Below are 21425 nucleotides of genomic sequence, written 5' to 3' on the forward strand. Positions count from 1 at the left end.
GATAAATGAGTGAAAAACTACTACATGATTTAGGGTGCGTTTGGTTCGTATAAATTCAACAGAATTTAAGAGAATTAAAATCTCAGTTTAATCTTTTAGAATGTTTGGTTCATAGAATTTATTGGAAATGGAATCTCATTTCCAATCTTCATTGGTTTGGTTGACAATGGAATTAGAAATGGAATTTGACATGAATTCCATCAAATTCCTTTAACTAAAGAAATTCAAAATCCTTTCCATCAAATTCCTTTAACTAAAGAAATTCAAAATCCTTTCTACATGTGAAGAAATTAAAGTAAATTCATTGGAATATTTAACCGTTTCGACTTGCATCGTTTTGACCCGTACCGTTTCGACCCGTACCGTTTCGACCCGTACCATTTCGAACCAAACCATTTCGACCCGTACAGTTTCTATCTGAAACGTTTTCACCAAACCGTTTCATCCTGCACCGTTTAAACCCGAACCGTTTTGACGCGAATACTATCGACCTGTACTGTTTCCACCCGAACCGTTTCGACGCGAACTATTTCAACCCGAACCGTTTCGACGCAAATCCTTTCGACCTGAACCGTTTCCACCCGTACCGTTTCCACCCCTATCATTTCCACACGAACATTTCGACCCAAACTGTTTAGACGCAAAACATTTTGACACAAACCGTTTCGACCCGTACCGTTTCGACGTGAATCCTTTCAACCTGTACTGTTTCCACCCGAACCGTTTCGACGCGAATCATTTCGACCCGAACTATTTAGATGCAAACAATTTCGACACGAATTGTTTCCACCCGTACCGTTTCGACCCCAACCGGGGGTGGTGGGTGCCGGGGTGATGGATTCTAATTCATTTGACAACCAAACACATCAAAAATGGAAAAGGGGAATTGAGATTTTTCAAAATAATTGGTATCACAAACAATCAACAGAACGCTCAAGAAATATTCTGATACAAGACTGTCGAATCAAGAACATTAGACGCAAATCCACCAAATACAACTCTCAACACACAGAGATTATCAAAGTGATAAGCTCTTACGAACTACAACATGAAACACTCTATAAACTGTGATTCAAAGAGAATCAAAAGCTTTTACAGAATATCCTAGGTCGTACTAAAGAGAGAGAAAGGAAAGGAAGAAGGCTCTAGATGAACAAATGAACTTGAATAATTGATATGTACTAGACACTTCTATTATATAATATCCATTTGAGATGATCCGGGTAACCCGAGTCGTTATAACAACCTGGTCTTCTAATAGCTGCAAACTTCTACACTTCATTCCAAGCCTAAAGCAGCCAAACAACCCAGCACAACAACATTCCAAGCCCAATGCCTTTTTAAGTCCAAACCGCTCAACCTCATGTAACAATAGAAACATAAAACATATTAGATATATTACTTTGATATTAAACTGAAAGATATACTTTTTATATTTCAATTTTAACACCCCCCCCCCAAGTTTAATATCCAAAAGGATCAAACATGTTTATGTCACAACATAACTCATTATGTTGTATTAACAAACCTTTAGTTAAAAGATCAACAAACTGATTCTTAGATTCAACTCCCAATGTTTTCAAAACACCTTTTGAAATTAAATCTCTTAGAAAGAAAAGGTCAATCTTAAAATTCTTAGGCCTGTCATGAAAGACAGGATTGGCAGCAATTGAGATAACATCAGAACTATCACAATGCAAAGATATTGGCACATCTACAACAACTCCCAATTCATTCAGCATGTTTTTCAGCCACATTATTTCACACGCACATGCACACATTGATCTATATTTTGCCTCAGCAGATGACCTTGAAACTGTGGCTTGTTTCTTACTTTTCCAGGAAACTAAACTGTTTCCCAGAAACACAAGAATCCCAGTTACAGATTTTCTTGATATTAGGCACTTAGCCCGATTAGAGTCCACATAACATGTTAACTTAAACTCAGACCCCTTACTAAACAAAATACCCTTTCCAGGGGACAATTTCAAGTATCTAAGTAATCAGAATGCTATTTTCAAATGACCTTAAGACGGACAATGCATGAATTGACTAAGGAAATGTACAATGTATGATATATCAGGCCTGGTATGAGCAAGATAAATTAGCTTGCCTACTAATTTTTGATATCCTGTAATATTATCTAACATATCACCATTTTCTTTACGCAAATTTAACACAACATGATTTTGCTTAATTGGATTACTTACTGGTTTGCATCCACTCATACCATACTCCACAAGTAATTCTAAGCAACGCTTTCTTTGTGAAAGACAAATACCTTTATTTACCTTAATAACTTCAATGCCAAGAAAATATTTTAGTTCACCCAGATCTTTAATCAAAAATTTTGATCTGAGACATGCTTTAACAACTTGTATTTCATCAAAGTCATTCCCAGTAACAACTACATCATAAACATACACAAGCAAATAAATTATTACACTTTCAGTTTTCTTGTAGAACAATGAGTAGTCACACTTACTTTGACTAAAACCTAGGTCAAATAGTAGATTCACTAACTTCTCATTCCACATTCTAGGAGCCTGTTTAAGGCCATATAACGATTTTTTTTTAATTTACACACTCTATGCTCATTTTTGGAATAATAACCATCAGGTAATGACATGTACACATCTTCATACAAGTTCCCATATAAGAACGCATTATTCACATCTAGCTGATATAAATTCCAATTATTTTCAACAGCAATAGCAAGTATACATCTAACAGTAACAAGTTTAACAACCGGCAAAAACGTTTCGTCAATATCAACACCATGCTTTTGACTATAACCTTTAGCTACCAACCTAGCCTTATATCTTTCGACTTCTCCTATTGACTTGTACTTTATTTTATAAACCCACTTACACCCAACAACACTTCTACCCTGAGGCAATTCAACCAGATCCCAAGTGTAGTTTCGATGAAGAGCTTCAATTTCTTCATTCATCACAGACACCCAATTAGGATCCTTAGAAGCCTCAAAGAAGGTTTTCGGTTCAAAACTTTTATCTAATACAGAAGTAAAGCACCTATGTTCCAACGACAAGTTAGAGTAACAAACTACTCGTTCTAATACATACTTAACTTTACCTTCTACTATAAAGTCACTAAGACTTCTAGGTAGTGTAGAACTTCTAGTAGACCTCCTGAGTTGGCTTTGGTCACCTACCTCTTCACTACGATTACCCTCAGAAATATTTTGTTCTTCAAGTATAGGTATCATAGATTCATCCCTATTAGTGACATGTTCCCTCATACTGGAGTGCTCGCCAGAAGTCGTGTCCTTAGTATCAGTTTCCTTATCATCTAAACTAGATGACTCCCGTGTCCCTATATCTCTAACTTCCTTTCCTTCATCATCGGGACTTTTAAGTTGTGTTTTTGTGTTTTCATAGGTATAAAAAAATTCAGATTATTTACATCACTAAAACTGTTATTATTAACTTGTTGTAAAAAAAAATTATCTTTAAAAGGAAATACAGTTTCAAAGAACTTTACATCTCTAGAAAAGAAAACAGTTTTATTATCTAAATTGTACTAACACATTACACGCTAGTCTTGATTAAGCCGAGAGGAGTGATTATTGTGAGGGGCGTGTGGCATGTGTGTAGTATTATAAGCATGTTAGTTTTAGTTAGGCAAGTCTAAAAGTTGTTTTGAAAATATATTATCTAATTGTCAGATTGTCAATCTTGATTGTATCAGTCTATGGGACGGGTATGACTTGGGACCTTAAATTGCTAATTCTCAGATTTTATACAAGTTTTATCAATAAAACCCCATTTATTTTAACCTGTAATGCTAACTACATTGCATTAGACCAAACTGTGTAATTCTCAGATCCTTTTAGTTTCGCAGACACAATAGTCAAATTAGTAGAGTCAGACGGATGCAAGTACAACGGATCACTTGCATCCAGTTTACTTACTAAGGTCTCAGGAGGTGGATCACTAGGACCAAGTCCACCTCCGGTTGTAACCACAGGACCATTAACCATACTTGATCAGTAAAAACACTAACTCACAAATAGTATCACCAAAAAGAATCAAAACAACACAAAACAAGCTAAGCCAAAACAGAGGGTCAGATCAGTGGTTCGTCACTCAAGGTGCCACTGCAAGCCGTGTCAAGGAAGCCACCTAGAACTACCAACACAAATAACACAACAGGTAAACAAAACCAGAAAATAACAACTAAGAACCAAACACAAAAAACACAGATAATGCAACATTGAGATGTAATGAATATCACAGATAACGCAATAGAGGATGGCCCACCATGTGTCCCAACAACAACCGGCCCAACAAGTCTGACACCAACTATATCCAATGCAAGGAAAGGAAACAACCGGCCCAACAAATTGATGGAGAGTGTGAACCAGAGTGTTAAAGTGTGTTATATTACGTATTTGAGTGTCTTTTAAGTGATTATATGACGTGAATGTGATAACTACGAGAGTTTATGGTTTTACAGGTTAATCATTTAAATCGGCAAAATTAAAGGCTCGGTGATGAAGCGAAACATTCGGGAATAATAATCAAGTGAATCACATCATTCTGGATTTGTTCGGGTCGAGAATTAACTTGAACATACAAGAAAAATGGGCATGAATGAAGTTGAGGGGCTTACGGGTCATTTCTTGAAAGTTGATATCTAGAAAAAAAGGAATAGCATGAGTGAAACGTAACTTATGGTAGGTGGTGCATAGCTTACGGCTGAAAAAAGAACAAGAAACAGAATATTCCGAGTGTAACCTATGGTCAATAACCGTAGGCTACGAAATAAATAAACACAACGTAAATATATTCACTTTTTGGGGATGGAATTTAAGATGTTTTAAAAGAAAAAGGTTTAAACAAAAACCCTAAAGTGGGCACGGGAAAGACATAACAGGAGGGCACTTTTGGGGGGACATCACATCAACTCATCATCATCTTTGGCGGCTGGGATTCTTCTTAGGAGATTGGGGCATCACGTGAACAACAGAAAGAACAACAATATCAAACATCATCTTCGACGCAGACTTTCTTGGACGAAGAGATATGTTTGGGGGTTGTCTCATAAGCCATATCACTATAATTAATCTCACAATATTAATGAGATTAAAGATGTTTTCAACCAGGTATCAAGCTTGCAAAGATCACTCAACCGGCATGAGCGGCTAAATCTTTTGTGGTTCCTCCAAGTGGAGGATTCTTGTAAGTGGATGATTGTTTTAAGTTTTTATTTGTAATTGAGACTAGCAATCTAAGCATTCGATGCTTTTTGCTTAGGGATTTATTTGTTTGATTATAAACAATTGATTTTACTTAAAACCTAGTGTTGATTCTTTCAATTCCCGAGAGTTCTAGTAATTGGGATATATTAGATAGGGACTAGGTTAGGTAATCTTCAATTGATAATCGTGTGATAACCTTTCGTTGTTAATCAATCAAAGTACTTAGTCCTCGTTTATCACAATCAGCTAATTAACTATCTGGATCATGTCTATGTGATTTTCTCAGTTAAAACTGATCATATGAAATCCACTTAGAATCTGAAACTTGGAGGAATCACCTTCTCTCTAACTGTTTACAACTTGTTTTTAGTTTTTAGTTTAATCAAACAAACCAACAATTGAGTTTACGTTTTTGCAATTAGTTAATCAGTACTTAATTCATAACGCTTTCCACCAGACTCCTCTGGATTCGATACCCTGCTTACCCTATCTATTAGGTTAAATAGGTTTTTGCATGACCCGTTCGACAGTCATCACAAGTCCGGCACCAAGTATATCTAATGCAAGGAAAGGAAAAAGAACTCAAGAAAGGAATAATAGCACCTGATAGCGTATAACTCCAGGCAAGTCAGATCTGTAGCCTTCACTTAGGGCTACAGAATACTGACAGAAGACTAGCAATAGGAATCCGTCGGTTTGCCTGTAACCTTCAAGGATTACAGAGACCAACTGGATCAGAAAAACCCTTTTGACAACCTTGAGATCTTCAAACCTTAGATCTAGGATATCACCCTTATCACCAGCACGAACACCAAGAAGGCCAAGATGATCAGATCTGAACACAATCAGATCTAAAGAAACCCCGGAACACCTTAGATCTTCACTGATCAACCCAGATCTACTCAGATCTGATCTAACCAAACCCTAAACAATCTCGCAACAGAAGAACAGAAGACACCGAGAGCCACTATGGCTCTGATACCATGTCAAAATAACTGGTATCACAAACAATCAATAGAACGCTCAAGAAATATTCTGATACAAGACTGTCGAATCAAGAACACTAGACGCAAATCCACCAAATACAACTCTTAACACACAGAGATTATCAAAGTGATAATCTCTTACGAACTACAACAGGAAACACTCTATAAACTCTGATTCAAAGAGAATCAAAAGCTTTTACAGAAAACCCTAGGTTGTACTGAAGAGAGAGAAAGGAAAGGAAGAAGGCTCTAGATGAACAAATGAACTTGAATCGTACTGAAGAGAGAGAAAGGAAAGGAAGAAGCACTACAAAAAAAATGCCATATAGTGGCACACATTTTTTGTGGCATTTATGTTTTATGCCACTAATTTAAGTTTTAGTGGCACTTTGTGTATGCTATAATTGGTTGCGGCATACTTTCGGTGACATTTAACTTTTATGAGACTAATTTAAGTGTTTAGTGGCACTTTGTGTATGCCATAATTGCTTGATACACACTTTTAGCGGCATTTAACTTTTATAACACTAATTTAGATCCTTAATAGTATTTTATGTATGCCATATTTGCTTGACACACATTTTCAATTATTACTTTTAAATTCTATGTCACTAAATAAAAAATGTAATACAAGTATTGTTGTTAATCAAATAAATTTAACTTTTATAACACTAGTTTAGATCCTTAATAGTATTTTATGTAGGCCATATTTGCTTGACACACATTTTCAATTATTACTTTTAAATTCTATGTCACTAAATAAAAAATGTAATACAAGTATTGTTGTTAATCAAATAATATAGTGTAACTCAAGATGGAGTAAGAAAAATGGTTAATTAAATAACATAATCATAACTCATAACACCCTCAAACGATTGTTTTATGAAAAAAAAAATATTTTCAATTTTTTTTTTCCATTTTTTCAAGGCGGCTTTTTTCCCTCCCTCAAAAATTTTGTTTTTTTTTCAAGGCCGCCTTATTTTCCCCCAAATTTCCCTTCAGTTATCCATTGGTATATCCTTCAGTCAAATTGAACAATGCTGGTACCATAATACTTTTTCATCAGCTTCCTCGTCGTGTCAATTGAACGGTAATACTTCCTCTCATCGTATTATTTCTGATACTTCTTCGCAAAGATTCGTTTATCTATTTTAGGGTTACATAAACTATCATCATTTTTATTTATTTTATTATCATCAATCGTTTGTCTGTTCTAGGGTTACCTAATTTGTCGTCATTTTTATTTATCTTAGCTTCATCATCCAAGTATTGATTTCAATTATGCACTTGTGTGATCGACTGTAGTTCGTCCACTATATGTCGACGTTGGGAACGACGGGAGTAGCGCTAGTGGTGGCGGAGTCATACGCGAGGATATATTTTGGGAATTCAGTTACAACGGGAGAGATTTATCAGTTAGAATCAGATGTTATGGTTTGTGTTGAGCGAAAAACTAGAGGTGTGGTGATAGTTTAGCTTGAGCATAGCCATTTGGTTTATCATACGGCCAGGAAAGAGTATCCGTTGAAGCCGATTGGTGACGTTGGACCAATGGTTGAAGATTGTGGGATTTTCGCTTATGTTCGAAAAGCTCGGATGAATCCTGCTTAGCAACATAAGTTACTGATAAAATTTAATTGTTAAGATATTTTTGACCTCTAAAGTTGCAAATTGTATATGTGAACGCACTCATATTGGTCGGAATTTAGTTTATATTCGGGGAATTTAGTTAAGATATCATTAGTTATATTATACAACGTTTATGTTAATTTAGCTTTTTATCATCGAGCGTTTGACCCTCGATATACTCTAACCATCTATTCCATGTATCAGCGTGTTCTTGATGCCCTTTTCCCTTCGGTGCTCGTGGGACATGTGCCATTCCTGATGCGTTTGGCTGGGGGAAAACAGTTATTACTCTCTTTTTTTTGCTTTTATTAATCACCAGAGTTAAATATCCTCAAACTTTCTTCTGTTTTATCTAACGCAGTGGGCGATTGAAATGTCTAACAAGCCTGGGAAGGAAGAGGCTAAACCTGCTTTTAAGGTTAAAACATGCGATCTGTATAGCCTATTTCCAGTTTTGACTCACTCTGACCTACGAGTAAATGGTCAATGCAAACGACACTTATTGTAGATAATGTGCACCCTCACATCCTTCCGTCCATGAATCCTAACGGGTTTTCATTGAGGCGGTGTGGTAACGCAAACAAAGTTGATCTCAATCGTGATTTTTCAGACCGGGTATTTCATCCTTGGCTCCTTCCATTATTTGTTTGTAAGATGCAATGTTTCGGTTACAATTCTGTTGGAATCTCCAACTGTTTTTTTACTCCATGAGAATTTGAAGGGTGACATTTACTTTGTCACTTTCATTTTATAATACTTCCTTTGGTTGATGTAATTGACTGTTGAAAGCACTAAACTGACATTACATGCAGTTTTTTCAAATGAATGATGATCTCACAGAAAGACGACCTGAGACAAAAGCGACCATGAATTGGATAAAAAAGATACGTTTCACAGCCTCTGCTAGTCTTCATGGGGTAATCAATCTAAAACTTTGAATAACTTTACTAGCCACTGTATCCATATATTATATAGCCTATTTGCATGACAAATATTTTAAAATATACTTTTTTTTTAATTTCCCAGGGAGCACTTGTTGCAAATTATCCATGGGATGGGACCCAAGATAAGAGGTCAGCAGCTTTTAACAAGCAATATTATATATTTTATAATCCATCGTTTTAATTTCTTCACATAATTTCAAATGTTTATAGTATTTTCAATCTGCTATTTTTACTGCAAACTTTCTTATTATGCAAGATAATGGATTTACATCATACGAAACTTTTGTTATGTGCTATATTTCAAAGCATGGTTGAATTGATGGGGGCACAAGTTTTGAAACCGCTGATTGCAACTAAGGTTACTCATCTTATATATGCTACAAATTTGAAGGTGTGTTGTATTAACTTTAATTCACTTATGCATTTTCTCTAGGGTGGCTTTTTTACCGAACAAGATACTAAGAGCCTACCATGTTTATAGGTATGTGTGTGTTCTATTACTCCATCTAGAGGTGTAACTTCTAGTTAGCGGATTTTAGTTGATTAATAAACTATATCGGTACAAAAAATAGAGATTGCATGCTTAAATAATATACTTTGGGCATCTTTTGACACTATTGACCCATTCACCATATTTTTAGCAATGTTTTCGTTCATCAATTGACCTGTCTAAGATAGAAGATAACTCAATTCAACTCATTATAAATTATAAACTGAAGGGTAAACATTCTCATCATGAATTCTTTTGATGTTAGGTGATGGCAATTCCGAAAACCAGGGGTATTGAATAAACCACCCAATCTTTTGATAGCTATGTTTATCAGATCTAATCAATTTAACATGAATTGTGAAATTTCAGGTTGAGTAAGTCAGTTGGCTGATGTAGCGACAATAAGTAGTAAGTGTTGGGAACTATGATGTGGAAGTATGACTACTAAGAAAACGTTAACACGATGATTATTTAACTCGCAAGAAGATTATGAAAGAGATTCATGAATACAATGAAGTTTTGAGGTTTTTTTTCATACACTTGTTAGTTAATGTTTGATCAATAGACTTAGATCTACAGTTATTAGATATTTGGAATCTTTAGAAGATTGATTGAACTTTTAATTGAAGTTATTATTTTATGATTTCTACATTTTAAAATTTTGTTTTTATTTTATAATGTAAATAAATGATAATTGTAATTAATTAAAATTAATATCATAAATGTCAATGGCATTTAATTTGATGTGATTTTTGTGGCAAAAAATATGTGCCACTAAAAGCTCAAAAGTTTGTACTGCCAGATAAAAAAGTGCCACTAAAAGCCTAAAAACTTTGTGCGGCACATTGAAAAAGTGCCACTAAAAGGCTTTAGCATCAGCGCTTCTTGTGGCACTTTTTTTGTGTGCCGCCCATTCTCACAAGGTTCTTTAGTGACACTTTCTTGTTTTTCTGTGGCACTTTTTGCATGCCACTAGATGGCATTTTTTTTTGTAGTGAAGGCTCTAGATGAACAAATGAACTTGAATAATTGATATATACTGGACACTTCTATAATATAATATCCACTTGAGATGATCCGGGTAATCCGGGTTGTTATAACAACCTGGTCTTCTAACAACTGCAAACTTCTACACTTCATTCCAAGCCCAAAGCAGCCAAACAGCCCAGCACAGCAACATTCCAAGCCTAGTGCCTTTTTAAGTCCAAACCACTCAACCTCATGTAACAATAAAAACATAAAACATATTAGATATATTATTTTGATATTAAACTGAAAGATATACTTTTTATATTTCAATTTTAACAAGATTCCAGTTCCAAAATTTCCAATTCCAATTGGAATGTTTAAATTCCAAATCCAATTTCTATACATTTCAAAACATTCCGCGAACCAAACACGCGTATTGTATGCAATTATGCATCTATTGATTGGAAAAAATTGTGCTACACGAATGAAAAGCTAACACAAACTAGTACACAAAATAGTTTCTCATATGTGGTTTCTGATGTTAGTGGTTTTGTTAGGCTCGGGATATGTTCATGTAGACTTGTAGTGCAACGCCCTTGTCTACTACAATGCTTCATGATGTTACTACAACTCTTTGCTTTACTATTCGAGATCTAACGCGTGTGTTTATTTCTCATAAGGTTAGCTTTTTTCTTTAGCATTTAGTGTCATAGTTTATATCTCTCCGATCTTTAAGGTTTCCATGGGTTGGCTTGGCTATGCATTTTTGGAACTTACTTTTTTTGTATAAAAATATAAATCTCAAAGGGTCATGCATAGTAATGTTATGACCCCGGGATCTATGGACGTAGTTTTTAAAAGGCTTAGTTTTGCTATTCAAAAAGGGGTAGCGGCGCAGCTTGTTGCCCGTTTACCAACTATCTCGATGTAAATTATTATACGTTAATTTATCTAAAATAAGAAGAAAAAAGTTTATTCAAAAAAAAAAAAAAAAAAAAGAATGAGGTAACTACTTCTTTTTCAACAACTAGCAGATACCCTCTCTAATTCTACTCATAGATCTATACATTTGTATACCATGGGACATAAACCCTCAAACTCATGTGAAAGTACAACTTTACAACAGATGATGCTAGGCTACAATCATTTTCGTTGAGATAACTAGTGATATTGTAAAAAGACCCTAGAAATGAACCAACTATTACTTTTAAACATGGTTCGTACTGTGATTTTTAACATCCCTTGCAATGATAAAATTTTGATCATCCCCATTCCAAGTGTGTAAAATTGTTAGTGTGGATAATCTCTTTAGTTATATAAGATAGTATAAATTATTATTTGAAGTTGTCCAAGATGTTGGTATTCACATAAAAATATCATTTGCTTGCATCTACATATGTAATGACTACGCTATTAACTTTAAACTAAGGTTTAAAAACTGGCCGAATATCGAAACAGGTGCCCTAAAAACAGTACAATAATCTTTACACCAAGTTGTTACAATTCTGACCAATTTAGCTTAATTTTAATGCTTTTTATCGGTCCAGAGAAGTTTTAACATGTTTAATATTAAGGAGTTCACCTGCCTACACATAAGAACTTCTCTGATGGAGAGAAGACAACGACGTGGAGAGGACGTAGCACAAATGAGGATGGCGAAAAGGGACATCCCCATTGAAGATGGCGTTTGCTTGGATGTTCAGAATTTGAACGTGGGACTCGATGGGAGAGTGGGACATCCCCATTTGATGAGTGTAGCGGAATGTGATAACTTTAAAGTTTCTATCGTACTTTACAATTATCATAACAGAAAACGAATATCGTGTTCTAAATTATCGCCGCCGCCACATAACGCGGGTTCTCTGCTAGTATACATACATATATATAATGTCATTATTATAATTTAAAAAACATGTTTGAAACTGGATCAACACTGAAGAGAAAATGAATATGTTTGAAGTATAGAATAAATATGATGTGGCAACTAACGTGATCTGTTTATTAACGGTATACATTAGGATGCTTTAAATGCTTGTAGATTTGGATCCAACGTGTCCGATTTTTTAAACCACTTTTTTTAATTGTATACTTTAATTAAACTGTTAACCTTTTCGAATTAGCAGGATAGGTGGAAATGGGCCGCTGACTCATCAGGAATTTTTTCTGTCCGGGCCTTTAGAAAACAGATGCGACCCAGTTCTGATGTGGGCCAGGAGTCGGTGCAGTTATGGAATGGTTGGTGCCCGTTAAAGGTCAACTTTTTGACATGGAGATTACACTTGAATCGGCTTCCTACAAGAGACTTACTATCAAGGCGAAATATCCAGCTTGCATCTTGTCTGTGTAGTATGTGTGGTGAATTTGTTGAGACATCAGATCATTTATTCGCTTCATGTAGCTTTGCGCAGGTAATTTGGGATGAAATCGCAAGATGGTGTCGTATTTCCTCGGCCTTCTTTTTTAGTGCAAAGGACATCCTTCAACTTCATACTCACTGTCGCGGGTCAAAAAGATGGAAAAGAGCCTTATATACGGTAGTACAAACTACGATTTGGTGTATATGGAGGGCACGAAATGAGGCGGTTTTTGACAATAAACGCCCAGTTGCGGATAGGGTGGTGGAAGAGATTAAAGTGATGGGATTTTTGTGGCTAAAGCATAGGGCGAAGGCTATCTCGCTTACGTGGGATAACTGGTGTATGTTTGATTTGATTTGATTTGTATGAATGTGTAATGCGCTTGGTGGCTGTAACATTGGGTTAATGTGTTGTTAACCTTGTGATTAATAAAAATTTTTTGTTGGCCGATCAAAAAAAAAAAGCACAAACTATTTTATAGTAATCACACATTATTGTTGTTTACGATATAAAGAGGAACTTTTGTTATGACTTTCAAGGCGTCTTATTTTGACCTTACTTGATTAAAAACTAATTTTAGTAAAATGTAAGGAATTACAAAATATACCATGTTTCACTCGTGTGGCATCGATAACCTTCACCAAATATTTTGTTAATATAATAAATTGCTTTTAATAACCAAAAGGTCAACCAAATACAAAAACAAATATAATTAAAAATAAACAAAAACATATAATATTTCAACAAAGACTTGTGGCATCAAATTAATTACTAGATTGGAATCTGATTATGCTAACAGTTTAAAATCCTGTAAATTTCTCAATCTCGAAATATATATACATATATATTTAATTAAACCATGTCATATACAATTCAAATTTAATTGCATCAAGAACAAAATGAGAACTAATGCTTTATACTCTAAACTCATAATAAGGGTGTAAAATCATTAAACAAACCCAAAATTAGTATGTTTGAGTTTAATCCAAACAGGGTGGGATCTGATTCGAGCCAAAGAAGCTAACACATTCAGCTAAACGAACTGAGGGATGCCTAAACGGGTGACTCATTACATGTCAGTGTTTATAATTTTCAAAATATTTTTTTTTTTAATTTAAGTTCAATAGGATATTTCATTCATACTTGTCAAATTACATAAAAACAGAAAATAGACAGGCAACAAGCTACGCCGTCAGCCCTTTCTGAATTACAAATCCTAATCTACCAAAGACAAAGCCCTGCCCCCCCCCCCCCCCCCCCCCCGCGGCTAAACAATTGTTGTAGATGACCCATTGGACCCTGGTCAGGAATACGTCAGCCCTTTCTGAATTACAAACCCTAATCTACCAAAGACAAAGCCCTCCCCCCCCCCTTTCTGAATTACAAACCCTAATCTACCAAAGACAAAGCCCTTCCCCCCCCCCCCCCCCCCAGGCTAAACAATTGTTATAGATGACCCATTGGACCCTGGTCAGGAATATGTTTTTAATTTTATTACTTAAAATGGTTGGTTAGACGAAAATGCAAAAACTAAAAGAGAAATTCACAAAAATTTATAATTTTAGAATAAATTTAAAAGGGATTAAAAATGTTAATATGCAAACAAAAATATAAATTTAAACGATTCATACAATATAAGAGTTCGTGCGTGTTAGATTCAGCTCACTCTTCACAAACACAACCCATTTAACACAACCACGTAAATTTTACATAATAAGTTAATAACTCTATAATACTAAACAAAATCATAATATATTTAGTCTTTCACTATTCTTACACCACCCATGTATCTTATTTTTATATCTTTTTTCACTCTATCTCTTAATATATATCTATGTATGTATAGAGAGATATTAAAGAGAGCGATATGTGAATTTATTCAACATTTCTAGCAATATCACATTTCAAAAAGTATATGTGAGAGAGAGAGAAAAAAAAATAAAACAGTAGCATTTACTAACAGACAAAGAAATTAATTAGAAGAAACTTAAGACGTCTAGATTACCTCATCACAAACCAATATTGGATTACCAAATTATACAAACAAGAAAAAGAAAACTTTAAACCATAAATTAAAAAAAAAAAAAGAGTTGTTAAATCAAGGAATGGGACGCTTGCCAGGACGATCAGCAGCCTGTAGAGTTTTATCAATAAGTTTCCGAGCTTGACGACTGCGGATCTCGACCCTAACACTGTTGGTTTTATCCATCTTCATGTACACCTTCTTCGGTTTCTTCTTCTTCAACGCCTTCACCTTTGATTTGATCGTCTGGATCAAACTCTCAAACCCATTCGTCATCCTTGCTGCTAGATTTCAAATGAATTGTTGTGTTACATATGGAAATATTTTTTATACATGTATTATTTAGAGAGAGAGAGAGAGAGAGAGAGAAGAAAGAGGAGAGTTGTAACAAACTGTCAAGTAGTAGGACCTAAGGTTTGAATGGTTTAGTAGCTATTTATGGAATTAGTTGCGTATCTGAATGCGTTTTATATTGTTTGTTTTTTCAAATGTTGTTAAAGTGAAATGTTTGTTTGAGTCCTTGTGGTATTAGTTAAGTGTCTCATGTGACCTTTTATTTTTTTATTTTTATTTTTTTTAATGTGGTTTTTGGAGGTAATTGAAAGATTTTTGGTTTGCTTTTGTTGTTGTTCTTTGAAAATGATGTTTTTCTCTCAATGACGATTACGATTTTTTGTATTGTTACTACTGGTAACGAATGTTTCGGTTTGATTCAGTCTTGAAATAGACGATGACGGTAATTTGTGTTTGACATTTGAGCTCATATTTTTTGTTTGATTTGAATGTTATTATGTAATTATCAATGTAAAATAGAATGGATTTAGTATTGTCTATGTTTACATGTCAAAAGTGTTTGTATTCTTTCGTCAATTGAAATGTAGCACAGCTAGATTGTTTATACAATTTAAGGTTGTGTGTTTTTTTTTAAATGTAGTATGTAAATACCTCAATTGTGTTTGCATTTTGGAATTTCCAAGCGAAAATCAAGCTATCGGATTTGATGAGGTAATTCGAATATGAACATAAAAACTCATTATAACATCGAATCAAGCTTGTAGAGTTTGATGCATGGTTATAATAAATTATATATTTTTATATATTGGTATATCAAAATATATTATATCGACTCAAACCTAACAAGTCAAATACACTGTTATAGTATGTAAGAAATACACGGGTTATAACATGTAAGACATACATTATAAGGCAAAAGATCAAATACAAATAATCTTAACATACTAAACATACAAATTGAAGGAAAACCCAAAAAGACAAGTTGTCATTTTTGTAGTTACCACCAACTATCAAAGTTACAACCAAAAATACCTAAAAAAACACAATTTTTTTTTAACATTTTTTATTAAAAAATCGCTACATTTCGTTAGCAAAAAAAAAAAAAAAAATTTTTTTTTTTGGCTGCTACTAAAAGTAGCGATTTTTTAATAAAAAATGTTAAAAAAATAAAATAAAATAATTTGTGTGTTTTTTTTATTTTTTTAGGTTTTTTGGGGGGTTTAGTTTTTAGCATTTTAGCTTGGGTGGGGGGGGGGGGGGGGAGGGGGGTTAGGTTTTTTTAGGTTTTTGGGGGTGGGGGGAGGGGGGGTTAGGTTTTTTTTTAGGTTTTTGGGGGTGGGTGGGGGGTTTAGGTTTTTTTTGGGGGTGGGGGGAGTGGTTAGGGTTTTTTAGGTATATTTGTAGAGTAACTTTGATAGTTATTGATAATTACAAAAATGCCACCTTTTCTTTTTGAGTTTTCCTTCAATTTGTATGTTTAGTATGTTAATATTATTTGTACAAGAACTTTACCTTACATTATAAAACTTGTGCGTTAACAATATTATAATTATGCATCAAACTTATAAAGTTGAGCGTAACATTGTCACATAGTATATACTATATTAATATGATTAAATAATAAACGTTAATCCGTCAACAATATATCAATAGTGGATTCATTTGAACATAATTCATAATACTGGGTATGTATTAAAATTATTAGGTATCATTAAAAAATCAATAACGTTCAAGTTTTGTTGGATTGTATCAACCAATAAAATTGTACCGTTTATTTAAGTCTTGAAAAGATGATATTATACCTTTTTAGGTCTGGTCAAAGTCATTAATAAGATGATAAAGATAAACGTAAAAATGCATTTACACTTGAAGCATTAAGTACACTTATACCATTCGTAATGTTATTTTTGGGCGTTTTCTGTCATGTGACAGTCCAGTCAGCAAGAAGCATTATTGGGTGTTTTTCTAAAATGGATGTAAGGCTATAGGGTGTGGTCATGACCCTCATGACCACCATGACCCTCCATGTTAGTGTCATGTAACTCATCTTTAATCCACCATCCAAAACCACTACCCTAAGGGTGTGGTCATGACCCAAACCATTAGCCCCTTATTTATTATCTTTGTCTAAACAAAAAGGAAATGATTTGTTGAAAAATGGAAAGGAGGACCATGGTTGTCATGGTTTAATCCATGCAAACCATGGTGGATCAATCAAGGGGGTGGTGTAGCCTTCCATTCATGTTCCTAGGTGGCAAATCATGTCTCAACCATGATCCTCACACCCTATAGCCTAATAGGGATGTGTGTATTATGTTAAAAAGGGGTTTAAAGAATTAAATAAAACAAAAACTAACAAAAAAGGGGTTTGGTCAAGAAAAAGTTGGATACATCTGATTAGCCACCAAAATACCATTTGAGCGTGTTTTAAAACACATTGGAACGAATTTTTTCAAAAAAAAAAAAAAGCCCGAACACGCCATGGGGGTGGGGCTGGGGCGAGATTGGGCGTGTTTGACTGAAAAATTTTAAAAGACCACGCCCATTACGGGTGGTCTTAGACCACCTGTAGTGGGGCATTATTTGGACGTGAATTGCCTCTAAAACGTCCCAAAACGCCGCGCACCGCTCCCGGGGGCGTTTTTCTTCAAAAAAATGGGTTGGGTTGGGTTGTGCAAAATTAAACGACTGATGAAGATTTTGTTGGCCAATCACATTTATCTTTCTTTTTGTTTGCTAAATACCTTTTTTATGGTTTTTTATTTATTTAATTTTTTACACTCTTTTTAACATAATGTCTCACAATGCCCACATCCCACTACACTCATTTTAGATACACGTCTCATAATGCCCCATTGCTGACTGGACCGACACATAACGAATAATGCCCAAAGGTCTTCCTTTACCACTACACATGATCTTATTATGGACTCACACACTTGATGAGGTGGCTTTTAATAGGCGTTAAATGCCAAAGCAAGGGGCGTGAAAGCCTAGTTAAAACCAAATGGCGTTGGTGCAGCCACGACGTGTATGGCAAAGGTTTGTTGGTCTTATTCTCTCTCAACAAATCAAATTAATCCTTTTTTAATGTTTTTTTAATTTATTTGATATAAATATTATTTTAATGGGTATTGGGTAGTGAAAACTTATAAAATCATAAACACAAACGTAAAAAAAAAATGAGTGAAAGCTTACGTGAAATGAAAGAATGTAATGAAAAATGTAAAAGTATTGTGAATGGCCTAGAAAAACAAGTTTTGAACACCTACCTTTGCACGTGAGCTAACCATTGTTACCCTTCTCGGGAAGGGTGATTTCTAATATAATGGAAAACACGATACAAAAATAATGGGGATGGGGTTGGTTCCTGTACAAACCATATTTATTCTACAAATCGTAAGAACAGATCCTAGCACTTAAAAAAGTTAAATTAGCACATATAGGGCTGTAAAAGAACCGAACGTTCAGGTAACAGTTCATGAACCGTTCGGCGGGAAGTTCGTCTATGTTCGTTCGTTTAATAAACGAACGAACATCAACAAGAAATTTCGTTCGATTAGTTAAATGAACGAACATGAACAGAAGTCTCGTTCGTTCGATTGTGATCGTGAACGTTCGGTAAGGTGTTCGTGAACGTGTTTGTGAACATTCGTTGATTTGCGTTCGTTTATGTTCGTATGTTTGTGTTTTAATTGAAGATCTTTGTACTTTCTTATATTTTATTTGTACTTTTTATATTATTAAACTTTATTTATTTTATTACCCTAACAATTAAACTAGAAAACCCACTTTCACCTTGTTTACGCATCATTTCCCTTTCATTTCTCATTATTTACATCGTCGAATACGATTGACCTCCGTTCCACAATGAGGGATTGATGTTCGAGTGCTACTCTCTGGGCCATCTATCTTTATCCTTCTTCGCGTTCGCCAAATTTATTTGTGTTCGTTTGTGTTTGTGAACCATTCGCGAACACGCTCATTTCCTTAATGAACGAACACGAACATAAAATCTCATTCGGTAAGTGTTCATGAACCGTTCGTGAACACATTTATTTCTTTAACGAACGAACACTAACAAAGCCTTGTTGGTGTTCGTTCGGTTCGTTTACAACCCTAAGCACATACAAAACAATACATACATAAAAGTAGCACTTTTGAATTATATTAGCTCATGAAAATTAATAACGATAATTGATTTTAGCACATATTTGAATGATATCAGCACTTTTCTTTATCAGCACATTGAAAACAAAAGAAAGATACAAAAAAAGAATTAATTGCTTGTTAGCATATTTATAAGGAATTTAATATAATTGATATTATTTAGGATATTATTTTATCATTTCTCTATAATTGGTTGAATGACAGGTGACACTTTTTAAATGGTTCTTATAGTTTGTATCCGAAATATAGTTTGTACTTGATCCTACTCCCAAAAATAATTACTTATCTTTTTCCGACAAGTTTTAGTTTGGCTAATATACTTTGTTTATTAAATAAGCTAGTCTGAATACTAGTCATTTAATAAATGGATTAACCAATTAAAAAGTTCTTTAAAAAAATCCTATTCTCATACTATAAATTAGTAACATGTTGGTGCTTCATAAAATTGTACTCTAAGCATAGGGGGTTTTTCAAAAAAAGTTGATTTTTTCACTTCTAATTAATTTAAAGGTTTTCATTTTTATGGATTTTACCTTTTTGATTTTTTTTACTTTTACCCAAACCTTTTCAACTTTTGCAAGTTAACCCCTAATACTTTTTTGTTTTCCACTTTGATCCCCCATACTTTTTATGTTTTGTAAATTTTTCGTTTTACGTTTCATTCTGAATTTTACGAGTGAATATGCCGCAACGTGCGTGTGGGTTCAATGTTTTTTTGTCTATCTTTTTCCATTAGATAGGTCTGTCGCAATGCGTCTTTATTTCCCTATTTGACAGGTTCGTCATAACGAGCGGGGTCCTAGATCGACTTAGTTATTCTTTTCTATGTTTTACGCTTTAGTCTAATTTTTTCGCATTAACACGACACAACGGGCATGCATGGTTCAACGATTTTATGTATGTTTTTCGTTCGGTGTTATTTTTTTCTTTTTTGTTATTTTGTTTTTACTCATTTTTTCGGTGTTGCTGGTCGCTGACAGTGATATAGCATTGGTTCTACTTAACACGGTTTACGACCCCGTCGCAACACGTGAGACCTTAATACTAGTTTAGATTAAAAATTAAAAAAAATGATTTTTATTTAGTTTTCCCCATTAAATATTTTTCATTTCCTACAACTTATTTATTAATTAGAGAAAAATGCTCGGATAGTTTCTACCTTTTCTAAAATTACAGCTATAGTCCTTAAGTTTTGCAATTTCATTCCCGGATAGTGAATGTGAATGTGAAATGACCAAAATACCCTTGCTGTTAAACTACTACCTAGAAGTTAAAAAAAATATAATTAATATTAAATAATTGATGTGGGACACACAACCTACCCCTACTCACTTCATCTTCCCCACTCTTCACCACCACCACCATCTCCACCTTCTCAAACGGCCACATGTCCTCGTAAAAATCAAGCATCCTTTGCAACATACCTTTTTTTCTTCTCGGCCAGAAACGTCCATATTGAATTATTGATATGAAGATAAGCCATGAATTAAAAGATAAAAAACAAAAAAAATAAAAATAAAAAAGCCATTGCCTCCCAGTTCCCAGTATCACCCGTTAACCCCAATCATCATGAAACCCATTCATCTGATCATCTTCTCCATCTTCATAATCACTAAATCCATATCATCGACCCCTGCAACCACAATAATATTCACCAATTTAGGCTGATAAAGATACGCCTTCGATATATTCTCACTCCCACTCGATACCACCGGCCATGAACTTCAACTCACCGACGGCACCTCCGTCAACTTTAACGGCCACCGGTGTTGTATTTGAATCTATTTTTATTGAAATTTTGCTTCTAATCGGGAATTTTATTCAGGATTTCGGAAAACGCTGAGTGAAACGTTCTGCATTACCTTGTGTTTGTATAACTTGTTTGCTTTGTATTTGTACATGTTTAATTATGCCCGATGTATTGTGTTACTGTTTGATTGATGAGTGATAGAAATTTATTAACTGTTTGAGATTACAATTCCACAATCGACGAAACATGGGGAGCTACACACCACACACACTCCACGACGAAACCTAGGAAGTTTCGCCACAACTATCACTTGATGAAACCTAGAGGTTTCGTCATGTGCTTCACGATGAAACTAGGGAGTTTTGCCAAAATGGGCTTCGGCCCAGGTATAGCCCAATCAATTCAGCAGTTACGTTATATATTATACACGCCACAATACATGAAACCCTAGACTTTCTTTCTCTCTTTGGCACCCGACGGCAACCATCATCTCTCTAGAAGTTCTTGTGTCTCACCTATCAACCGGTTAGTCTGGTTGGTCGATTCGATTACGTGTTACTGCGTGTGTAGATAATTATCATTATAAGTG

General features: G+C 34.6%; 2 protein-coding genes across 13 annotated transcripts; one reads left to right on the plus strand and one right to left on the minus strand.

Moving 5' to 3' along the window:
- The first annotated feature begins 7172 nt into the window (after positions 1-7172).
- On the plus strand, positions 7173-13055 carry LOC110929434 (carboxypeptidase SOL1-like). 12 transcript variants are annotated; one of them, XR_004889621.1, is made up of 9 exons: positions 7173-7300; positions 7464-8120; positions 8201-8454; positions 8652-8756; positions 8866-9141; positions 9217-9264; positions 9539-9563; positions 9643-9797; positions 12366-13055. XR_004889621.1 is itself a non-coding variant. In XM_035988382.1 (8 exons), the coding sequence occupies exons 3-7, from the start codon at positions 8326-8328 to the stop codon at positions 9262-9264; spliced, it is 381 nt and encodes a 126-aa protein (XP_035844275.1). In that variant the 5' UTR covers positions 7173-7300; positions 7464-8120; positions 8201-8325; the 3' UTR covers positions 9539-9918. The 12 variants fall into 12 exon arrangements, 5 of the variants coding, with proteins under 5 accessions (XP_035844275.1, XP_022028284.1, XP_022028286.1 ...); XR_002587086.2 differs by lacking the exon at positions 12366-13055 and having other exon boundaries at positions 8866-8912; positions 9040-9141; positions 9643-9918; XR_002587088.2 differs by lacking the exon at positions 12366-13055 and having other exon boundaries at positions 8201-8257; positions 8348-8454; positions 9643-9918.
- A 1418-nt stretch (positions 13056-14473) lies between these two features.
- On the minus strand, positions 14474-15046 carry LOC110927884. Its single transcript, XM_022171230.2, has one exon. The coding sequence runs from the start codon at positions 14896-14898 to the stop codon at positions 14698-14700; it is 201 nt and encodes a 66-aa protein (XP_022026922.1). The 5' UTR covers positions 14899-15046; the 3' UTR covers positions 14474-14697.
- Positions 15047-21425: the final 6379 nt, after the last annotated feature.

The sequence above is a fragment of the Helianthus annuus genome, chromosome 3 (assembly GCF_002127325.2).
Source record: "Helianthus annuus cultivar XRQ/B chromosome 3, HanXRQr2.0-SUNRISE, whole genome shotgun sequence".
NCBI lineage: Eukaryota > Viridiplantae > Streptophyta > Magnoliopsida > Asterales > Asteraceae > Helianthus > Helianthus annuus.

Excerpts from the sequence above, each read along its gene's own strand:
- LOC110929434 (XM_035988382.1), top strand. The coding sequence starts at position 8,326 with ATGCAAACGACACTTATTGTAGATAATGTGCACCCTCACATCCTTCCG. Across the intron at positions 8,757-8,865 it reads CCTCTGCTAGTCTTCATGGG|GGAGCACTTGTTGCAAATTA; the intron begins GTAATCAATCTA and ends TTAATTTCCCAG. Across the intron at positions 9,142-9,216 it reads AACCGCTGATTGCAACTAAG|GGTGGCTTTTTTACCGAACA; the intron begins GTTACTCATCTT and ends CATTTTCTCTAG.
- LOC110927884 (XM_022171230.2), bottom strand. The coding sequence starts at position 14,898 with ATGACGAATGGGTTTGAGAGTTTGATCCAGACGATCAAATCAAAGGTG.